Here is a 23,745-nt window from a genome sequence, read left to right on the forward strand (position 1 = left end):
ATTCCATGTGAAGCTGGTTGAGAGAATGCCAATAGTGTGCAAAGCTGTCATCCAGGTAAAGGGTGGCTACTTTGAAGAATCTCACATGATTCCATATGTGTTATTTCATAGTTGTGATGTCTTCATTATTATTCTACAATGTAGAAAATAGAAAATAATCATCTAGTTTTTCAAAAGTATCTGTAATCGGATTACAATATTTTTCCTAGTAACATAATTGATTAGTAAATAGTAACCTTTTTTTGTAAACCCTGCGTGTGATACACAGAATAAGAGAACGGACCAAAGTCAGACAGTTAAAAACATGTTTTATTGATGAATGACTTATGGCGTACACTCAGACTTGAAAAAATGTAAGTGTCATCTCCTGTCGTGGAAAAAGTACCCAATTGACATCCTTGAGTAAAAGTAAAGATACCTTCATAGAAAATGACTCAAGTAAAAGCGCAAGTCACCCAGTAAAATTCTACTTGAGTAAAATATATTGGTTTTAAATATACTTAACGATCAAAGGTAAATGTAATTGCTAAAACATAAAGCAAACCAAACGGCACCATTAAAAAAATAAAAAATAAAGTTTTTACATTTACGGATAGCCGGGGGGGGGGGCACAGTCCAACAATCAAATCATGTATTTAGTGAGTCTGCCAGATCAGAGGCAGTAGGCACAGTGCCTTGCAAAAGTATTCATCCCCCTTGCCGTTTTTCCTATTTTGTTGCATTCATTTAAATAGATTTTTATTTGGATTTCATGTAATGGACATACACAAAATAGTCCAAATTGGTGAAGTGAAATTAAAAAAAATAACAATCGGAAAAGTGGTGCGTGCATATGTACAGTTCAAGTCGGAAGTTTACATACAGGTTGGAGTCATTAAAACTTGTTATTCAACTCTTCCACAAATTTCTTGTTAACAAAACCATAGTTTTGGCAAGTCGGTTAGGACATCTACTTTGTGCATGACACAAGTCATTTTTTGTTGACAGACAGATTATTTCACTTATAATTCATTGTATCACAATTCCAGTGGGTCAGAAGTTTACATACACTAAGTTGCTGTGCCTTTAAATAGCTTGGAAAATTCCAGAAAATGATGTCATGGATTTAGAAGCTTTTGATAGGCTAATTGACATCATTTGAGTCAATTGGAGGTGTACCTGTTTATGTATTTCAAGGTCGACCTTCAAACTCAGTGCCTCTTTGCTTGACATCATGGGAAAATCAAAAGAAATCAGCCAAGACCTCAGAAAACAATTGTAGACCTCCACAAGTCTGGTTCATCCTTGGGAGCAATTTCCAAACGCCTGAAGGTACCACGTTCATCTGTACAAACAATAGTACACAAGTATAAACACCATGGGACCACGTAGCCGTCATACCGCTCAGGAAGAAGACGTGTTCTGTCTCCTAGAGATGAACGTACTTTGGTGCGAAAAGGGCAAATCAAGCCCAGAACAACAGCAAAGGACCTTGTGAAGATGCTGGAGGAAACAGTTACAAAAGTGTTTATATCCACAGTAAAACGAGTCCTATATCGATATAACCTGAAAGGCCGCTCAGCAAGGAAGAAGCCACTGCTCCAAAATCGCCATAAAAAAATTTAAAAAATGACTACAGTTTGCAACTGCACATGGGGACAAACATCGTACTTTTTGGAGAAATGTCCTCTGGTCTGATGAAACAAAAATAAAACTGTTTGGCCATAATGACCATCGTTATGTTTGGAGGAAAAAGGGGGAGGCTTGCAAGCCGAAGAACACCATCCCAACCGTGAAGCACGGGGTTGGGGGTATCATGTTGTGGGGGTGCTTTGCTGCAGGAGGGACTGGTGCACTTCACAAAATAGATGGCATCATAAGGCAGGAAAATTATGTGGCTATATTGAAGCAACATCTCAAGACATCAGTCAGGAAGTTAAAACTTGGTCGCAAATGGGTCTCCCAAATGGACAATGACCCCAAGCATACTTCCAAAGTTGTGGCAAAATGGCTTAAGGACAACAAAGTCAAGGTATTGGAGTTGCCATCACAAAGCCCTGACCTCAACCATATAGAACATTTGTGGGCAGAACTGAAAAGGTGTGTGCGAGCAAAGAGGCCTACAAACCTGACTCAGTTACACCAGCTTTGTCAGGAGGAATGGGCCAAAATTCACCCAACTTATTGTGGGAAGCTTGTGGAAGGCTACCTGAAACATTTAACCCAAGTTAAACAATTTAAAGGCAATGCTACGAAATACTAATTGAGTGTATGTAAACTTCTGACCCACTGGGAATGTGATGAAAGAAATAAAAGCTGAAATAAATCACTCTCTCTACTATTATTCTCACATTTCACATTCTTAAAATAAAGTGGTGATCCTAACTGACCTAAGACAGGGAATTTTACTAGGATTAAATGTCAGGAATTGGGAAAAACTGAGTTTAAATGTATTTGGCTAAGGTGTATGTAAACTTCCGACTTCAACTGTATTTAACCCCTTTGCTATGAAGACCCTAAACAGGATCTGGTGCAAACAACTACCTTCAGAAGTCACATAATTAGTTAGATTGCACACAGGTGGACTTTAATTAAGTGTCACATGATCTGTCACATGATCTCAGTATATATACACCTGTTCTGAAAGGCCCCAGAGTCTGCAACACCACTAAGCAAGCGGCACCATGAAGACCAAGGAGCTTCAAACAGGTCATGGATAAAGTTGTGGAGAAGTACAGACCAGGGTTGGGTTGGGTTATAATTTTTTTATTTTGAACATCCCACGGAGCACCATTAAATCCATTATTAAAAAATGGAAACAATATGGCACCACAACAAACCTGCCAAGAGAGGACCGCCCACCAAAACTCACGGACCAGGCAAGGAGGGCATTAATCAGAGAGGCAACAAAGAGTCCAAAGATAATCCTGAAGGAGCTGCAAAGCTCCACAGCAGAGATTGGAGTATCTGTCCATAGGACCACTTTAAGCCGTACACTCCACAGAACTGGGCTTTACAGAAGAGTGGCCAGAAAAAAAGCCATTGCTGAAAGAAGAAAATAAGCAAACACGTTAATTGTTCGCCAAAAGGCATGTGGGAAACTACCCAAACATATGGAAGAAGGTACTCTGGTCAGATGACACTAAAATTGAGATTTATGGCCATCAAGGAAAACGCTATGTCTGGCGGCAAACCCAACACCTCTCATCACCCCGAGAAAACCATCCCCACAGTGAAGCATGGTGGTGGCAGCATCATGCTGTGGGGATGTTTTTCATCGGCAAGGACTGGGAAACTGGTCAGAATTGAAGGAATGACGGATGGCGCTAAATACAGGGAAATTCTTGAGGGAAACCGGTTTCATTTTTCCAGAAATTTGACACTGGGACAGAGGTTCACCTTCCAGCAGGACAATGACCTTAAGCATACTGCTAAACCAACACTCGAGTGGTTTAAGGCAAAACATTTAAATGTCTTGGAATGGCCTAGTCAAAGCCCAGACTTCAATCCAATTGAGAATCGGTGGTATGACTTAAAGACTGCTGTACACCAGAAGAACCCATCCAACTTGAAGGAGCTGGAGCAGTATTTCCTTGAAGAATGGGCAAAAATGCCAGTGGCTAGATGTGCCAAGCTTATAGAGACGTACCGCAAGAGTTTTGCAGCTGTAATTGCTGCAAAAAGTGGCTCTACAAAGTATTGACTTTGGTGGGGTGAATAGTTATGTACACTCAAGGTCTGTTTGTCTTATTTCTTGTTTGTTTCACAATAAAAAATATTTTGCATCTTCAAAGAGGTAGGCATGTTGTGTAAATCAAATGATACGAACCCCCCAAAAAATGTATTTTAATTCCAGGTTGTAAGGCAACAAAATAGGAAAAATGCCACGGGGGTGAATACTTTTGCAAGCCACTGTATGACCAAGTGTGTGAATTACACAATATTTCTGTCCTGCTAAGCATTCAAAATGTAACGAGTACTTTTGGGTGTCTGTGAAAATGTATGGAGTAAAAAGTACATCATTTTCTTTAGGAATGTAGTGAAGTAAAAGTTGTAAAAATATAAATAGTAACGTACAAATACCCCAAAAAACGACTTAGTAGTACTTTCAAGTACTTTTACTTAAGTACTTTACACCACTGCTCCTCTCAAACTGTTTGTGACTACTGAATAAATCAGGTCAACATATTCACAAAGGAAATTCGCCAACCAATAAAATTGGCAAGAGTTTGGCAAGATTCATGGGAAGAAAGATAAACGATTACAAAAATACTATCTCTTTTCATTTAATCGCGCTTGCGAACCTCAACACTTACAGTATGTGCAACTCTAGCAAAAAATATTGGATGAGGCTATATTTTGCATGGGGGGGAACAAACATAATAAAGTAGATTAATTAAACATGGCATTATAAATTCAGGCTGTAACACAACAAAATGTGGAAAAAGTAAAGGGCTGTGATTACTTTCTGAATGTACTGTATATACACTGAGTGTATAAAACATTAGGAACACATTGCTCTTTCCATTACATAGAGTGACCATGTCAATCCAGGTGAAAGATAAAATCCCTTAGTGATGTCACTTGTTAAATCTACTTCAATCAGTGTAGATGAAGGGGAGAAGGGTTAAAGGATTTTTAAGCCTTGAGAAGATTGAGACATGGATTGCGTACCATTCAGAGGGTGAATGGGCAAGACAAAATATTTAAGTGCCTTTGAAAGGTGTATGGTAGTAGGTGCCAGGCACACCAATTAGTGTTGAGAACTGCAATGCTGCTGGGTTTTTCACGCTCAACAGTTTCCCGTGTGTGTCAAGAATGGTACACCACCCAAAGGACATCCAGCCAACTTGACACAACTGTGGAAAGCATTGAAGTCAACATGGGCCGGCATCCCTGTGGAACGCTTTCGACACCCCGACGAAGGCTGTTCTGAGGGCAAAGGGGGGTATTACGCAATATTAGGAAGGTGTTTCTAATGTTTTATACACTCACTGTACAGGAGACAATGTGTACCAATCTCTGTGGTCAAGAACAGGCTTTAAATCGTCTGATCGGTCCATGTTCTGGATCTGCACCAATAGTGCTGACTTAAATTCCTGATCTACATTTAAAGAGCTTTTATTAATGCAATTGGATTTATGAAAACCATAATTGAAATAATTTCTAAAGCACAAGTGATTTAAAACTGATAATGGCTCCAACATACTGATCTGATCTACATGCACAAATTCTAAGCATGGTCTTTTGAATGCGAAACCTTTTACGGCAGTAAAAAGGAAAATGCCTATGGCTAATATAATATGAATGGAGCTATGAATTTGCTAATTGCAAAACTAAGATTTTTTTTTCTCTCAATTCCATTTTAAGTGGTTAAGTGAAGTCATGTTAATTAATCAATCTTCAATTACCTAAGGGGCACTGGATTGAAATCATGTAATGACAAATTTAATCCCAAAGAGAAAAAAAAGTAATAACTCTGGTAGCTGATGTGGTAGCTGATGTGCAGTGGGTGTTGGAGTAAACTCAAACCCAACACATTTAGAGTATAATGGGGTCTTTTTGTTTTAGACAGAGCTCTTATTTTCTCTTCTAAAATGCATTGCTTGCCATTTGCCAATCCTTATGATACATTACATTTGATAAAAGCAGTGCATGTTGGGTGTTTAGTGTAGGTTTCTGTAAACTAAGGCTTTTGATAAAGAACATAAGGGACATTTTGGGGGGGGGAAATCAGAATTAGGGTGACTGTATTCTTTCTACAAGTAGCTCAAACATTCTTCCAACTCCAAAGTGAACTTATCTACCCTTTACACTTGTGGAAATTGGCCAATATGGACAGGGCTAAATGTAACTGTTTCTTACAGAATAAGTATGAAAAGCATATGCGTAAGCATTGTAACAATTGAAAGGGAACATTTTGGCGATTATGGGAAAATTATAAGACCCAAGTTGAGGACAAAACAGTTCACCTGAAACAAGACTGAATCCAAGCATTACACTGTTTAACTTATAGTGCATTCGGAAAGTATTCAGACCCCTTCCCTTTTTCCACATTTTGTTACATTACAGCCTTATTCTAAAATTGATTAAATTAATGTTTTTTTCTCATCAATCTACACACAATACCCCATAATGAGAAAGCGAAAACAGGTTTTTATAAATGTTAGCAAATTTATAAAAAAAATAAGTATTCAGACCTTTGCTGAGACTTGAAATTGAGCTCAGGTGCATCCTGTTTCTATTGATCATCCTTGAGATGCCGCCCGTCCAAACTCAGCGACAACCATCTCTGCAGCACTCCTCAGTAAAATGCACATGACAGCCCACTTGGAGTTTGCCAAAAGGCACATAAAGGACTCTCAGACCATTAGAAACAAGATTCTCTGGTCTGATGAAACCAAGATTGAACTCTTTGGCCTGAATGCCAAGCATCACATCTGGAGGAAACCTGGCACCATCCCTACGGTGAAGCATGGTGGTGGCAGCATCATGCTGTAGGGATGTTTTTCAGAGGCAGGGACTGGGAAACTAGTCAGGATCAAGGGAAAGATGAACGGAGCAAAGTACAGAGAGATCCTTGATGAAAACCTGCTCCAGAGCGCTAAGGACCTCAAGACTGGGGCAAAGGTACACCTTCCAACAGGACAAGTCTCTGAATGTCCTTGAGTCGCCCAGCCAGAACCCGGACTTGAACATCTCTGGAGACCTGAAAATAGCTGTGCAGCGTGTCATGGAAATTCAATACTGAGAGAGACTTGGTCATTTCTTCAAACAATCATCTTTATTAATATCGATTAATTATTGCAACAATGAAACCGTCAGCCCAACAGTCTTGTTCTGACAGCTAGGCTGAGAGCCTAACTGAAAATGGAAAAAAAAACTGATATCATATAGGACCTACAAATGCTTCGTCACAATGGTTCCATCTCCCATAAGCCACCTTGGTTATCTACACAGGATGGTGTTTTACCCCCAACCCGGCATAGTTTCCCAGATGCAAGGAAGATGAGACAATGAGGCATTGTTCTAAACTCTTCTTGGCTATCACTATCTCGGGTCACATACACCACATCTTGTCTATAGAATGCTATCTTTTAGGTTTTTATCACCAACATCAATCAATTGTCAGTTTCAAGCTATCTCTAGTAAAACCCATGTCCTCAACACCCAGACTAGCTGCAGGGTGCTAGAGTGGAAACCATAAAACACAGAATTAGCAAGACAGAAATATCTTACTGTTTGTTAAGTAAATCACTTTTACATATCCAACAAATAAGGTGAATACATAATTTTTCCCCATCCAACCTGATAGAGCTTGAAAGAATCTGCAGAGAGGAATCGAAGAAACTTCCCCAAATACAGGTGTGCCAAGCTTGTAGCGTCATACCCAAGAAGACGAGGCGGTAATCGCTGCCAAAGATGCTTCAACAAAGTACTGTAGTAAAGGGTCTGAATACTTATGTAAATGTGATTTCAGTAAAAAAAATATAAAAAAATAGCAAACAATTCTAAAAACCTGTTTTTGCTTTGTCATTATGAGGTATTGTGTGTAAATTGATGAGGGGGAAAAACGATTTAATACATTTAAGAATAAGGCTGTAATGTAACAAAATGTGGAAAAAGGCAAGGGGTCTGAATACTTTCCGAATGCACTGTAAATTAAACAGTGTAATGTTTGGATTCAGTCTTGTGTCAGGTGAACAGTTTTGTCCTCAACTTGGGCCTTATAACGTTCATTTGACATTTGCTGTACTTTTGCTGCATTTGTTGATAACGAAATCTTAAATAGTCTGGATGCATTACTAACATAAGAATATTCCTGGAAAATGTGGGTTAGGTGCAACATAAGGGTTTGAATGAGAGGACTAACTGGTGTTCAGTTTTTTTTTAGCTCTCCTAGCTGTGCTGTTGAGGAACTAGGCCAAGCACACTTGTAGTTGTTTCGTTTGGAAGACAACCGTGCAGCCCCGCCACCACACAATTACTGTTGTTGTTTACGCAATCCAAAAACAGCCCATTATAAATTGCAATCCAGGTCAGGTGGGCTTGTTAAATGCTTGTTTTATTGCCAACAGGACTAGCTAAGTTATAAAATATGATCTTACAGTGTTGGGCTTCCACAAAGCAATTCAGAGAAACAGATTGTAATTTTGGTGCACATAGAAAGGAGTCATGAGGTGCATTCAGGTGGGATTTTCTTCACAATAGACAAACATAGGCTCCATCTGTTCAGAACAACCCAGAGTATGACACCATGTCATCTTGTTGACACTGTATATGACATGAGTTTTATGATATGGAAGTGCACATTTGGACTCACAGGTATTTGGCTTGCTTGTATGACATCAAAGCAGTATTTATTATAATCCTCAATGTCTCATCTTTCAAAATACATTGTTGAGTCCTCTTAATTTACAGCATTTCCCTCACTCAGACAACAAAAAAATGACAAAAGTTGCCCAATCAGCGGGAGGGATGGGGGCAACTTCTTGTCACACGCAGTGCTCAAGTTCAGAACGGCTGTCAGTCAAAACCCACACAGCGCTGTGAAGCGCAGAGCCTGAGCTCTGACGTCATGTATAGCACATTACTGTACAGCTACTGCGTTCCAATTTAAGCGCTTATCAGTGCCCAAACCTGCCATTTTCAACCCGTATATGTGTAAAGGGTTAATTAAGGGATACTTTTCTCTCTTACCTCACCCAGAAACTGACTTCTGCTTTCAGGATCTTAATCCCCACAGGAATTTGGTGAAACCTGAATAATGGGAAGAGTAAGAAAAACAGTGAAAGAGAACGGTTTAGGAAGAAAACGTCCTAAACTTACCCCCATAGTCCTCACAGCTTCCTCTGACTGCGAGCCCCACCTAGCAAGTCCACATCGTGACAAGACTGGGTCGGGGCCACCTCTGACACGCACCCTGATAGATAAGCCAGGTGACAAAAGCAAGGAGTTAAAATATGATACGGAAGTACTTACATCACTCTTTCTGGAAGTCATCTGAAATTAATCAGATTCTTTTGTTGATTCCTTTCCTGTTTTTTTTTAACCACAGGTTAGAGATTCAAAACCGTTTTGGTCGTGAATTTGTTGTTGGGTGTAGTGCTTTGGGTGTAGTGCTTTGGCACTGTTTGGTTGTTGAATCATTTGTAGCATGGTAATAATCAATTGTATTTAGCTTCTGGTTCAGTGGTGATTTGGTTCTAATTGCAAAATGTCATTGCAAACTGAGTATAAAACACATTTTCTGTATATGTTGTTAACCAACCTTTTTCAATTGATTTCAAGCAAATTAGTGTCTTGATAAAGATGAGCAAAAAAATACTGTATAAAATGTATAATACTATACTCAAAAAATGTGGGAAAATATATTATTTCCATGATGAAGGATACCAAAGATCTAGAAGGATTCTGTATGGATGATTGTATTCGTATAAAAATATATATATACTTTCCCAATTTTTTTGCATTCATTGTAGTATTTGAATTATTTTATAGTAATTTTTGCTCATCTTTATCAAGGGTGTCAATATTTAGGACCGCACTGTATAAAACATTTCCTTTTCGTACAAAGCAAATTAATAATGAAAAAAATATATTGTATTATCATATGTCTCTCTAGTAAAAGTCGACCATCAACTGTACTAAGAGAAAAAAACTCACACCAGATGCCATTGTATCAAAAATACTAACACATCAAATATCACTAACCTCCAGTAAAATGATAAACACTTGACAAGCAGTCCTATTGTAAACAAAATGTATTTTTCCTATAATACAATAGTAGCAAGCTAACGGCTATATTCTGTCCATCTAATAGTCTGTCAGAAGACATATCTGATCAGCAAAGAAATGTCTGAGGGTATAAACAAATGACTGAAGGGGTTGTTGGTTCAACTCCAAGGCATAGAATTTCTGTGCCCTTGAACAAATTAGGTTTGGCAAATTTGAAATTGATGTATCTCTGAATACACCCTAGATAGGGTGCCAGAGTAGAGACAATGATCAGTGATCATGAAGTCCATCTGTACTTCCAAAGATCCATTATGAGGCAACAGGATCCAATCAGTCTGTACAAACAGATTAGCCAATCGTGTGGTCCTTCCATGAGATGTTCAGCAGACATAATATTCCAATTGCATTAGTCCTCAAGATTCAAAATGGTGAGCAGAAAAACATTTATCACAATCTTCAGAGGATCACTGGTTTTCCAAATTTAGACATGAGCATTTGGGACATGTGGCCATGATAGGTCTATAAAACAGGATTGTCCTGAGTGCAGGCTAGTCTTTTTCGTCTGCCCTCTTATAATTGTTATTCAGGATGGCAGTGAACTTTTGACTTTGAACAACAGGTGACACCTAGTATAATATGCATCATCTGTACCCATCTTTGGTCTCTGGCAAGGTCGTCTAATATCTGTTTAAGGCAGTGCTAGTTTTGGGAAGCTTTGTGACTGAAGTCCTTATAAGAGGAAAGTGCTATTCTCCATGTTTTACTCAGTAAACACACCATGGCATTATCTTTGTTCACACGTATGAGTCTAAGTATTAAGCAGAAACTCCTATTCATGTTACAAGAATTTGTTTTACTAGAAAATTAATGTAGTCATTTTTAACATAAATTAAAATCAGACACTAGCTGATGTAATCAAACTGGTGTATTATTTTACTGAGCAAAACAAGTGATGTGGGCTGAGGCCCCTCAGCAGAGGGGTAGCGCCAGTTTAGCAGTGAAGAGGTAAACCAGGCTCACCCTTCTTTGGGGAAGAACACAGCAGAGAATAGATGTGTTCCACACTCACTCAACCGCTGCCGTTCTCGCGTCTTCACCTGGGGTAATTCGGAATAAAAGGAGAAACTTAAACAAACAAAACACAAAATAAAACTTAAGTTGTAATAAAATGGGAGAGTAACTAAATTAAAAATATAAAAAAATGTAAGAAAAAGATGCTGTACTATTTATATTGCCAGGTAATGGAGGGACCAGGAAAGAGCACATTAGCGTGAACTGCCAGGTGTTTGGTGTAAATGCGTTGGTCACTCAACTTACACTTTTTGGTGTAAAGATGCCCAAAACAGAATAGTAAAACATCAGTGAAATAACTACTTGATCTCAATAGAAGTAGTTGTTTTGTGTCTTTCATTAAAAAAAATCTCACATTCAAGGCCAAACATGGAGATAAAAATTGGTCTGATCAAAATATTCCACGACTGAATTTGAAATAGCTGATAATTCATTGAAGTATGGTTGAGTTTTATTGAAAGGTAACAATAACATTTTTATAAATACAAACACAACAAAGAACAAATTGTCTTGGCGATTAAGGTTTTGCCAGACCCATTATCTAAAAGGGGAAATTTGAGAGAAAATAGTTGAAGTTGTAGTAACACATTTAGAAAAACAGTTTGTCTACTTCTACAAATGCTAAACATACAACTTTAACGCAACTGTTACGGTACATGAAAAAGTGAAATTTTCCTTTTTTACCCACCTCTGCAACAGCTCTCACTTTAAAGCCTTGTACAAGCAATGTCCTATGTCTACCTATCAGAAATCTGGGAGGAAAATGTCCAATAAGGAGGGGGGGTCTGGGAAGGGGTTGGTGGCCAGTCACTGAATGGTTCTCATGATTGCAAATGCTTTCTCAAATTTTTTTAATTTTTTTTTTTAAATGATTGTCCACTTTTTCCAATAAAGGCCAGCTTAAAAAAATATACAAATTATAATTTACTTTTAAAAATAATAAAATCTTGCTTTTTAAGCCCAAAATGTCCCAAGTAGCCACAAGAAAAGCAAAAATGGATTAGAACAAATTAAGCAAGGTTATGTACTCTTTTGCGCCATATTGGTACTGTAGTGAAACCAATCTATATTTCAAAAAGGGTCATGTTAAGCCAATTTACGCATGCATTTTTTGTTTCTATTTCCTTAGAATGTGAAGGTTGATATATACACACAGTAGAGCTGGGACGATAAACTGAAAATTATCGACACCGTCCACTTATCGTGGACATTTTGCTGCTATCGTTGATTACGACATATAACCTATATAGTTTAAAATTAAATAAGTTTGCTAATATGGGTTACTGTTAACGGGAAAATTGATAGGTATAACATTCAAAGTAGTAGTAGCAGTTTTAAGGGTAATATCAAAACATATGTGGTGCACATTAAAGGCCCAGTGCAGTCTATAAACGTGATTTGGCTGTGTTTCACAAATATTTCCATACTATGAAGTTGGAATAATACAGGGAAAATTATGATAATGCCATTTTAGTGTAAGAGCTGTTTGAAAAGTAAAACGTTTTGGCCTGCCTGTAAATTGGTTAATAGACCAATAAAAAGTTTTAAATCTCTCTGCCAATAACAGTCACTCCCGTACAGTCCTAGCAAAATTCTTGCTTGAAAATTGCTTTGTTAAGAAGCTATTTTTGTTTCTTTTTGACCATTTTAATTGAAAACAATCACAGTATAGTACTTAATTGTTACCCAGAAATGATTTGATATTGAGATAAAAACGGCTGCATTGAACCTTTAAAGTTAAACATATCGTTCAATTTAGTTATCGTGATAATTCGGTCAATTTATCGTGATATGGATTTTTGTCCATATCGCCCAGCTCTAACATACAGGCAATCAAAAGTTCATTTTTTTATCTACTTCCATTGTTGCCCATAAGAATCTTGGTAAAACTCCTGGTTGTCATTATCGTAACCATAGTTACCAGAATAGTCGCCACCTTGTTGCAGGGGTTGCTGGGCAATGGGTTGGGAGCCCCAGTTCTGGTTGTTGGTCTGCCGGCGCTTGGAGTCCGGTTGGTTGTAACCGTCAGCCTTCCTCTTCCCGCCCACGTTGCCCCCGCGGTTCCCCCTGGCCCCTCTGATGCCGCGGCCCCTCTGCAGCTGGGCCGGGCCTCCCCGGCCCCCACGGCTCCCCCTCGGTACGCCCATAGGAGCCCCCCTTTGGACGTAGCCACCTCTGCCACGAGGGGCTGGTGGTCCTCGGCCTCTGGAAGGGGGGGGGGCACCTCGATTCACCCTGCCCCTTCCTCTCGGAGCGTAGACATCATCGTAACCACCGTAGTAAGGGTCGTCGTAGCCACCTCTGTAGTCATGGTAGTCGTAACCACCACTGTAGTAATCATCATAGTAGTCCTCATAACCGTAGTAGTCCGGTGGGTATGAATATCCACCTCTCCCGCCTCTCCCCCTGCCTCGCATGGGAGGTGGCATGCGTAGAGCAGGATAGTAGTAGTAGTAATCATCATACCTGTGACAACAAAGCAAGAGAGGCAACATGACAGGTTTTTTTTGTGCAGACAGGAACATTAGGAAAACTTTCCTAATATAGAGTTGCACCCCCTTTTCCCCTCAGAACAGCCTCAATTCGTCAGGGCATGGACTCTACAAGGTGTTGAAAGCATTTCACAGGGATGCTGGCCCATGTTGACTCCAATGCTTCCCACAGTTGTGTCAAGTTGGCTTGGGTGGTCGACCATTCTTGATACACACGGGAAACTGTTGCGCGTGAAAACCCTAGCAGCATTGCAGTTCTTGACATACTCAAACCGGTACGCATCGCACCTACTACCATACCCCGTTCAAAGTCTCTTAAATATTTTGCCTTGCCCATTCACCCTCTGAAATGGCACACATACACAATCCATGTCTCAACTGTCTCAAGGCTTAAAAATCCTTCTTTAACTTGTCTCCTCCCATTCGTCTACACTGTTGATTTAACAGGTGACATCAATAAGGGATCATAGCTTTCACATAGAGTTACCTGGTCAGTCTATGTCATGGAAAGACATGGTGTTCCTAATGTTTCGTACACTCAAGTTTGAATACTTCAGAAAATATTCATACCCCTTGACTTTGTCCACATTTTGATGTTACAGCATGAATTTAAAATCGATTAATTTGAGATTTTTTGCCACTGCTCTACACACAATACCCCATAATGTCAAAGTGGAATTATTAAAAATGAATAAATAATGAAATGTCTTGAGTCAATAAGTGTTCAACCCCTTTGTTATTGTAAGCCTAAAAAAGTTAAGGAGTAAAATGTTGCTTCACAAGTCACATAATAAGTTGCATGGAATGGACTCACACTGTGTGCAATAATAGTGTTTAACATGAGTTTTGAATGACTTCCTCATCTCTGTACCCCACACATACAATTATCTGAAAGGTCCCTCAGTCAATCAGTTAATTTCATACAAAGATTCAACCACAAAGCCCAGGGAGGTTTTCCAATGCCTCGCAAAGAAGGGATCCTATTGGTAGATGGGTAAAAAATCAAAAGCAGACATTGAATATCTCTTTGAGCATGGTGAAGTTATTCATTACAATTTGAATGGTGTATCAATACACCCAGACACCACAAAGATACAGGCGTCCTCCCTAACTCAGTTGCTGAAGAGTAAGGAAACCACTCAGGGATTTCACAATGAGGCCAGTGGTGACTTTACAACAGTTGCAGAGTTTAATGGCTGTGATAGGAGAAAACTAAGGATGGATCAACAACATTGTAGTTACTCCACAATACTAACCTAATTGACAGAGCGGAAAGAAGGAAGCTTGTACAGAATACAAATATTCCAAAATATGCATCCTGTTTGCAACAAGGCACTAAAGTAATACTGCACAAAATGGGTCAATTCACTTTTTGTCCTCAATGCAAAGCATTATGATTGGGTCAAACCTAATACAATACATTACGGAGTACCAATCTCCATACTTTCAAGCATAGTGGTGGATGCATTATGTTATGGGTGTGTCATAGTGGCTGAGTTACAGTTTCATAAATGGTTTGAAGTCAGATACAAATCTGATTCCAGCCCATGTGACTTGTGTCTGAACGGTCAAATCTGATTTATTTGCCCCCAAGTGGCTTTTAGACTGTTATTTGGCATATATTTTTGCTTGCTAGCTACTCTGTTGACAGTTTGCTATGAACATGAGGTAGCTAACTAGCTTGTTAATTGTTTACAAACAAATTTGTGCATGCGCTAGAAAGCTAAACAGCTATCTAGCTATCTAGTTGAATACTGTGGCTAGCCAAAAAGACTTGCTTGGATCATGTTATCCTTTGAGGCTTTAAAAGTGTTCTTACCCTATGATTTTGAACATTCAAAGCAACTGGGAAACATTCATGGAAGGCATTGTTGTCACCTTAGCTTGCTACATAACTTGTGAGTGATAGGAAGCACAAGCACCACCACCAATAAGCCTACACCACTGCACACACACCCGTCATTACTACGAAATCTAGCGTAGCCTTGTCAGCAAATGACTGAACACGCACAAATCCGATTTGGTCATTTGCTGTTTGGACAGTCAGTAATCCGAAACGGATTTGAAAAACAAAACTGATTTGAGCATTAAGGCCTGCAGTGTGAACAGAGCTTTAGGGACTTACCCAGAAAGAAAGACTCACAGCTGTAATCTCTGCCAAAGGTGCTTTTACAAAGTATTGACTCAGGGGTATTTCTGTATTTCATTTTCAATAAAAACAGGTTTTCACTCTGCCATTATGGGGTATTATGTGTAGATGGGTGAGGAATTGTTTTTTTTTTTATCCATTGTGAATTCAGGCTGTAACACAACAAAATGTGTAATAAGTGTGAATACTTTCTGAAGGCACTGTAGAACACAAAAACAGTTCATAAGACGGTTACACCAGCCACTCCAAGCAGACTGGGTGTTGCTAGGTGTGGTCGAACACTACTCACCCTGTTGTCCTGGTTGGCTGTCTCTGGGCCTGCCGCTCTTTCCTCTTCTTGTCCGGAGGCTTTGCCAGAACAATCTCTATCTCCTCACCTTCCAATTCTTTGCAGTTCATTTCTTGCATTGCCTAAACAGTGGTGGGTTTCCCCAAGTTAATTTCCCAGAGATTCTCTATAAGCACAAGGCAAACACACAGCATGCATACTCAAAGGAGGCGTAGAAGACGCCTGTACTCACCTTCACGGCAGCATCTCTGTCCTCAAAGTGCACAAAGGCATAATCTTTCAGTTTCTTGACCCGTTCCAACTTCCCAAACTGGGAGAAGGTTTTCTCCAGGAGTTCCTCTGTGACTGGTGTGGCCAGGTTCCTCACAAACAGCACTTTTACCTGGTGCAAGACCAAAAGAGAGCCTTTAGAAGTGGTTCTCTGACATAGGATGACCATTTTATTTCTAAATGAAAGATATCTGCATATTTTCTCTACACGCTAGTATCTGTGATTTATCATCGCTTTGCTGTGTTCAGACACTAGACCCCAGAGGTGCAGGTCTTTAAGATCTCACCTTTGCCATAATCTCTGGATCCGGTTCGTCTACTGGGTCTGCCCACTCAACAGTAACAGGGTTCCCCCACACCTTCACCTTGCCGCTCATGAGGCGGCGACGGGCCTGGGCTGCAGACTTGTGGTCCTCGTATTCCAAGAAACAGAAGCCACGATTTTTCTTTTTGTCATCTGGCTGGTGGTAGAGTATCACCTCCATGAGGCCCTCTGGTGGAAGCAAACAGAAGTGCACGGTCAAAAAATTCCTCGAAAAGCTTCCTTCACACTGATTGTATAATATGATTGACTAGGATATGTCATCACTGGGTGGTTGTCAAGTGTCTCCGGTAAGTTTCATGATTAATGAAATCATCTAGGATGAATATCAGAACACACGGCGCTGTACCAAACGGTACAGTACGGCGGCAGATAGCCTAGCAGTTAATTAAGAGCGTTGAAACAGTAACCAAAAGGTTGCTGGATCAAATCCCCAAGCTAAATAAAGTATATGTCAATGTGCCCTTGAGCAAGGCACTTAACCCTAATTGATCAAGGGTAAGCACCCACTTAATTATAATTGTGTATTATTCCAATATAAAAGACAGAGAAAGAATGGCAGGTCTTCATGTCCAGGTGGGGTACCCAGGTATTAAAGCATGAAGAAAATATGTAGGACCGAATCACTGATCTTCTCAGATAGCTTAATAACTTGTTGAAAATCTCCATCTCCATACAGTCAAGTATTCATACCACTTGACTTACTTCACATTTTCTTGTTACAGCCTGAATTCAAAATTGATTACATTTTTTTTTTTCTCATCCATCTACACACAATACCCCATAATGAAAATGTATTGAAAATTAAATAATAGAAATATCTCATTTACATAAGTATTCACACCCCTTAGTCAATACTTTATAGAAGCACCTTTGGCAACGATTACAGCTGTGAGTTTTTCCGGGTAAGTCTCTAAGAGCTTTGCACACCTGGATTGTGCAATACTTGCACATTATTATTTTAAAATTCTTTAAGCTCTGTCAAATTGGTTGTAACTCGGCCACTCAGGAACCTTCACTGTCTTGGTAAGCAAGTCCAGTGTAGATTTGATGTTTTAGGTTATTGTCCTGCTGAAAGGTGAATTAATCTCCCAGTGTCTGGTGGAAAGTAGATTGAACCAGGTTTTCCTCTAGGATTTTGCCTGTGCCTAGATCCATTCTGTTTTGTTTTTATCCTGAAACCGATTACAAGTATAGTATACCCATTACATGATGCAGCCACCATTATGCTTGAAAATGTGGAGAGTGGTACTCAGTAATGTGTTGGATTTGCTGCAAACATACCACTTTTTTCAGTATTACTTTAGTGCCTTGTTGCAAACAGGATGCATGTTTTGGAATATTTGTATTCTGTACAGGCTTCCTTTTCACTCTGCCAATTAGGTTAGGATTGTGGAGTAACTACAATGTTGTTGAACCATCAGTTGTCTATCACAGCCATTAAACTCTGCAACTGTTTTAAAGTCACCATTGGCCTCATGGTGAAATCCCTGAGTGGTTTCCTTACTCTTCAGCAACTGAGTTAGGGAGGACGCCTGTATCGTTGTAGTGACTGGGTGTATTGATACACCATCCAAAGTGTAATGAATAACTTCACCATGCTCAAAGGGATATTCAATGTCTGCTTTTGAATTTTTACCCATCTACCAAAAGGATCCCTTCTTGGCGAGGCATTGGAAAACCTCCCTGGTCTTTGTCGTTGAATCTTTGTATGAAATTCCCTGATTGACTGAGGGACCTTACAGACAATTGTATGTGTGGGGTACAGAGATGAGGAAGTCATTCAAAAATCATGTTAAACACTATTACTGCACATAGAGTGAGTCCATGCAAATTATGTGACTTGTTAAGTACATATTTTTCTCCTGAACTTATTTAGGCTTGCCGTACAATACTTATTGACTCAAGCCATTTCAGCTTTTCATTAATGTGTAAAAATGTTGACATTATGGGGTAATGTGTGTAGGCCAGTGACTAAAATCTCAATTTAATCCATTTTAAATTCAGCTGCAAGACAACAAAATGTGGAAAAAGTAATGGGGTGTGATTACTTGCTGAAGGCAATTTCCTTTGACTTGTCAGCCGATATTCCAAATATAAATCATTATTTAGATTTAAGGGGAACAAAAAAGATAGAAAAATGGTACTAATCTTTCTCTAACCTGTGACTTTGCTGAAATCTTCCAATATGCTTTCTCTTGTCTTGTTCTTTGGAATTGACCCAACAAACAGACGATTGTTTGCGACAGAGATGCAGACACCCAGGTATTTACCTGACCGGATTTCATAATTATCACACTAAAACAAAAAGATCAACAAAAAGTGTTCTCAAAATGTAGCAAAATGTAGCCCCACACAGGTAAGTCATGCACATTTACACTTCCCAGATAACTCTGGTATGAAGAGACAAAGTGATCCACCTGTGTACAAGGTGCAAGGATAGCAAAGCAAATACTGTTAATTGCCAAGTCATGCTTTTTATGTCTGGTGATTTAAAAGGGGAAATCTTACAAGCTTGACGGCCTCTAGGGCAGCATCTTTATTGCAGAAGGTGATGAAGGCATATCCTCTGTTCTGACCCGAGAGAAGGGGGTCCATCATCAGACGCAGGTCCCAAATGGGCCCGGCTTTCTCAAACAGAGGGACCAGCTCATCCTCATACAGGTCCCTGGGGATCTTGCCGACAAATACCTGCATTGATAAGATAAAAATGTCAAATTATAGACATACTGTGTAACTTTGATTGTATGTGACTTGGATAAGATGATGCTCCCTAGAAATCTAAGAGGTTTGTTTGTGAAAAGGCATATTAGATGTTTAACAGTCTTTCACCGGCATTCATTTCCATTAGGTTACAAAGATTTTTTTTTACAACAGCCAATAATTGAGAGGGCATCTCCCTAACAGCCAATACATGAGATGGCTATGTCTTTCACAACCAGTAAAGGTTGTGCTTCTTGCCTCTGTTCCGATACCAGGCTGGGCCCTTGAGTACACCTCGTCAGGTGGAGGCCCCCCATACTTCCTCTGTCCTGTGGTGACATCCAAAGTGTAACCTGTTCTTTCCAGAAGAGCCTAGACAGCATCAACAACACATACATTCATTCAGAGACCCACATGACATATTTCCATCACTGTTAAAACAGTGTTAAAATAAACAATTTGTCCACCTTTATCTTAGTCTCATCAGGTCCCTTTGTGGATTCTTGAACTTTACTTCCTTGCTTTTCTCGCTGTCTGTATGTCTTCATCACGCCACAGAGAAACGCACTTTTGTTCTGAGAGAGAGAGCACCAATAGATTTTAAGTGTAAATCACAATTATTTTTTTTTAGCTTCTTTGTGTAACTACTTTTGAGGGACAGTGTGGACAAGACCGCTCACCTGCACATGTGACAGGTCACTCTCCTTGAACTGCAGTAACACTGACAGGGCTCCCTCCTCATTGAACTCCCTGAGGGCGTCAATGGCTCTCTCATCCAGGTCAGTGTAAGCCACCAGTCCTGGAATGCACAGACAACACACACACACTGGGTGGCAGGTAGCCTAGTGCTGGGCCAGGAACCGATAGGTCATTGGTTCGAATCACCGAGATGGTGAAAAAACTGCCGATGTGCCCTTGAGCAAAGCACCCTAATTGCTCCAGAGTCTCCATTAATAATGGCTGATACCTTTGGAGAGTGAGGTCACAGCCAGGTGTCTCAGGGTGTGGGATATGCAAAAAACAAAAGCCTAACCCACACATACAACACACACTTGTACATGTGTGAAATAGGACAAATGTAAAAACCCACCTAATAATGTATTATTATACACACAGACAGAGAGAAATTCTACTTAGAGGGTCACATTTGATAAGAGTCATATATTCCTCGTGAGAGCCACTGAAACATGATGACGCTCAGCGAAGAGGGCTCTGCATGTCACCATTCCACAGCTATGCACATGCTGACCCCTTTACTCAAAGTGACTTAAATCATATGACCACTGACCAAGGTGGAATCCTTTGGTTGATACAGTGTTCTTGAGCTTGCAGAAATATACATTATGAGGTCTTTGAAATGCCATCAAGTAGTACTGTGAACAACCCCCCTTGCACTTACCAGTCTGAAATATCTTATCCAGGCTCTCTGCCACTTTCTGTGGAAGGCCTGCGTCTATAAGGGTCTGGTAGAACTCTGTGTGTGTTACAGTTATGTCCATGGGCTCCTCATCCTCTTTAACCAGAGCTGAAGTGCCATTCACCTTAGCTGCCATTCTCCTAAGGGCCAAATGATGGGAATCAAGAGATCAGTGCATCATGGCTGTGACTAGAAACCACATGAAGGAGTATACATGCTGCACATTAATTCACAAACAATATGCAAGACATAATACTATACTAGCTACTCTACAAACAGTCTAATAGTATTTTCTGCCCAATTATGGATATGAACATGTTAGATAAAGGGTCAAATGCAACTGTTCTGAAATAAAGTAGGCCTCACTAACAATTATTTGCCATTGCCACCTGACCTAGCTAATGTTACTGTCGTACAATAGCCCAATAAACCTCCAGCAGAGAAAGAATGATCAGACCTAAGTCGACAGAAATTCTGTGGATGCATATTTGAAATGGGAAAAATAGGAAGTTGAACTTGGTAAATTAGCTATCTACACTGCAAACAAAGCAGGAGTTAAGTGCCAGTTGCTAGCTTTCCATTCAATTGATGACAGATTTTCATGTGAATATTATAAAATATGCATTTTAAAAAATGCACGTCTCCACCAAATGGACTTGTTGTGGATAAAAATCAGCACGTGATGAAGTAGTGCACACAAAATATACTTTTTAGCTTAAGTTTTCATGCATCGAATAAAAATCTAAAGTTAAATGTGTTTCCATTGCATTGTTAACTCTACAGATAGTTGTCTCAAAAACTTGCGTTAAATAGCAAATGTGCCAACTCTGGTCTTGGCACCTGCGCTCTAGCCAACAGCTTGCAGTTACAGTGCGAGTAGACTGTGCGGGTTGTCTAGTCTACGTAATGAGATTGTTATGGATAAGAGCGAGAATATTTTTATTTGTCAAACATCGATCATCATGTTACCAGAATAAGACCCTAAATATTTATTGGAAAGCAGCATCAACCTCATTACCGTGCACTTTCACCACCGTGTGAAGCTCATAACTTATTTCATCTGAAGCCAAATATACTACATGGTTTCCAGAGTCGTAGTGGAATGACTACACCACACATCATCGCGTGACTCCAAATTCACTTTGATATGATGGTTATTATATCAATATTTGCACATAAAGGCGTTTCCAGCATAATTATTTTTTCTGACAAAAAAAGATCCCACCACCATGTCGAACGAACAAATTTTCTGTTCGCGTTTATAAAATTACACCGGAACTTCCTGTTTCTGTCACAGCTATTATTGCTTTTTTTAATAAACCTGAATGGAAAGATTGTGTGTCCAATATGCAGGAAGTTAGGGGTAGTTTTGTGAGCCAATGCTAACTAGCGTTAGCGCAATGACTAAATGTCTTGGAGTATCTAGTTAGCAACTTCCTTCAAATTGCACGCAGACATAGAAATGGTATCCACAAATTAATCTGACTCTGGGAAAGTAGATAAAGGGCAGTATTGCCAAAATCCCTAAGTACCCCTTTAACATTACCCACCTAGCTAATGTTAGCCACAACAACAACATTTTTTATAGCATGACCAAAGGTATGTGGACACCTGCTCGTCGAACATCTCATGGGTATTAATATGGAGTTTATCCCCCCTTTGCTGCTATAACAGCCTCCACTCTTCTGGGAAGGCTTTCCACTAGATGTTGGAACAGTTCTTGCTTCCATTCAGCCACAACAGCATTAGTGAGATCGAGCACTGGTGTTGGGCGTTTAAGCCTAACTCGCAGTCAGCGTTGCAATTCATCCCAAAGGCGTTCGATGGGGTTGAGGTCATGGCTCTGTGCAGGCCAGTCAAGTTCTTCCACACCGATCGACAAACCATTTCAGTATGGACCTCGCTTTGTACACTGTCATGCTGAAACAGCAAAGGACCTTAAACTGTTGCCACAAAGTTGGAAGCACAGAATCGTCTAGAATGTCCTTTCACTGGAAATACGGGGCCTAGCCTGAACCATGAAGTTTCCACTTCACAATAACAGAACTTCCAGTTTACCAGGGCAGAAATTTGACGAACTGACTTGTTGGAAAGTACCACTTTGAAAGTCATTGAGTTCTTCAGTAAGAACATTATGTCAGTGTTTTCCTACGGCGATTGCATGGCTGTGTGCTCGATTTTATACACCTGTCAGCAACGGGTGTGGCTGAAATAGCCGAATCCAGTCCTTTGAAGGGGTGTCCACATACACTATACACAAAAGCATCATAGGAATCGTAATTCGTAACATGCGAAATGGATTATGGGACCTCCACAAATTAACATATCACACGAAACGTAACAATTGGAGCGTCCCGTATTTACTTTTAGTCTACCCGAGTCCAGGTTGGGCTACTTTTTCACGAGCTATACTGAAACGCATTTTAATGTATGAAATGCTATTACAGTAACGTCCCAGTTAGTTTAAAAGTTAGGGAAGTAGCTAGCTCCTAGTCGTTCGCAATATATTTAGCATGTGAGCGACATGGCTATTACTCGCTGGACTGCCCGACGCATGTCTATGTTATATCTGGGAGTGGGACGCGGGTTTGTCTCGAGTCATGTTTTGGTTCGTACTGTATACAACTTAAGGCGACCGAAGCACCTGAGAATTGAATTGACAATCATCTTAAAATACCGGTCCTTTGCTATCAGAGAAGATTTATAAAATATTTAAAAAATGCACGACTAATATGCTACCTGATTGCGTTTTACCCCATTATTGTTTACCTCCTATCCAACGGGCCTATAGCTGTCTAGCTAGCTAGTAGTACAGCTATAGTGTTGCTAGCAAGCGTTAGTTGCTTCAGTATCGCAATTTCAGACCATTTGGCCAATCCTTTCCACAACACTAGAAAAACAGGAAGCACTTACCGATCCACAAAGCCTAATATAAGGGAAAGTTCAAATTGTCACAATATACCAAATGGAAAGTGTTCCTAAGTGGGGTTCTTGTTTGTTTTGATTTGCACACTGGCGAATTGACAGCTAGGGCAATTTACGCGGCCTCCGCTCCCAACCGCGCGCACGTATTTGATACACGGGGTTTCCGACAGCACCACACAGGGCCATCGTGTTGAATAGAATTGACGCCATAGAAAGATTAACAATCGATTGTTGCGCTAAATGTCATACACAAAATTAGTCAGTCTTCTTGAAAAATGTACAATCTGGATGTTGCTCCAAATGCTTCTGTTGTGTTCAAACTTAACACTTCATCTCTAGTTGTAGAACTACATGTCATGATGCATTGCTCATTACTTTCCTTCACAACGC

At 39.9% G+C, this 23,745-nt stretch overlaps 1 protein-coding gene across 3 annotated transcripts; it reads right to left on the minus strand.

Annotated features, from left to right (window-relative positions):
- Positions 1 to 291: 291 nt before the first annotated feature.
- LOC106610675 (heterogeneous nuclear ribonucleoprotein R) lies at positions 292 to 23,506 on the minus strand. Of its 3 annotated transcripts, XM_082955618.1 has the most exons (13): positions 23,344 to 23,506; positions 20,413 to 20,570; positions 19,694 to 19,812; positions 19,481 to 19,588; positions 19,272 to 19,385; positions 18,822 to 19,001; positions 18,473 to 18,608; positions 16,276 to 16,481; positions 15,951 to 16,100; positions 15,719 to 15,840; positions 12,710 to 13,254; positions 10,738 to 10,814; positions 292 to 8,902 (listed from the first exon to the last, which is right to left on the minus strand). In XM_082955618.1, exons 2-12 carry the CDS (start codon positions 20,564 to 20,566, stop codon positions 10,783 to 10,785), a joined length of 1,866 nt encoding a protein of 621 aa, XP_082811744.1. In that variant the 5' UTR covers positions 20,567 to 20,570; positions 23,344 to 23,506; the 3' UTR covers positions 292 to 8,902; positions 10,738 to 10,782. The 3 variants fall into 3 exon arrangements, with proteins under 3 accessions (XP_082811744.1, XP_014065605.1, XP_014065606.1); XM_014210130.3 differs by lacking the exons at positions 292 to 8,902; positions 10,738 to 10,814 and having other exon boundaries at positions 11,218 to 13,254; XM_014210131.3 differs by lacking the exons at positions 292 to 8,902; positions 10,738 to 10,814; positions 23,344 to 23,506 and adding an exon at positions 21,449 to 21,738 and having other exon boundaries at positions 11,218 to 13,254.
- Between the last annotated feature and the right edge of the window lie 239 nt (positions 23,507 to 23,745).

Source organism: Salmo salar, chromosome 09 (genome assembly GCF_965601325.2).
Source record: "Salmo salar chromosome 09, fSalSal1, whole genome shotgun sequence".
NCBI classification, from domain to species: Eukaryota; Metazoa; Chordata; class Actinopteri; order Salmoniformes; family Salmonidae; genus Salmo; species Salmo salar.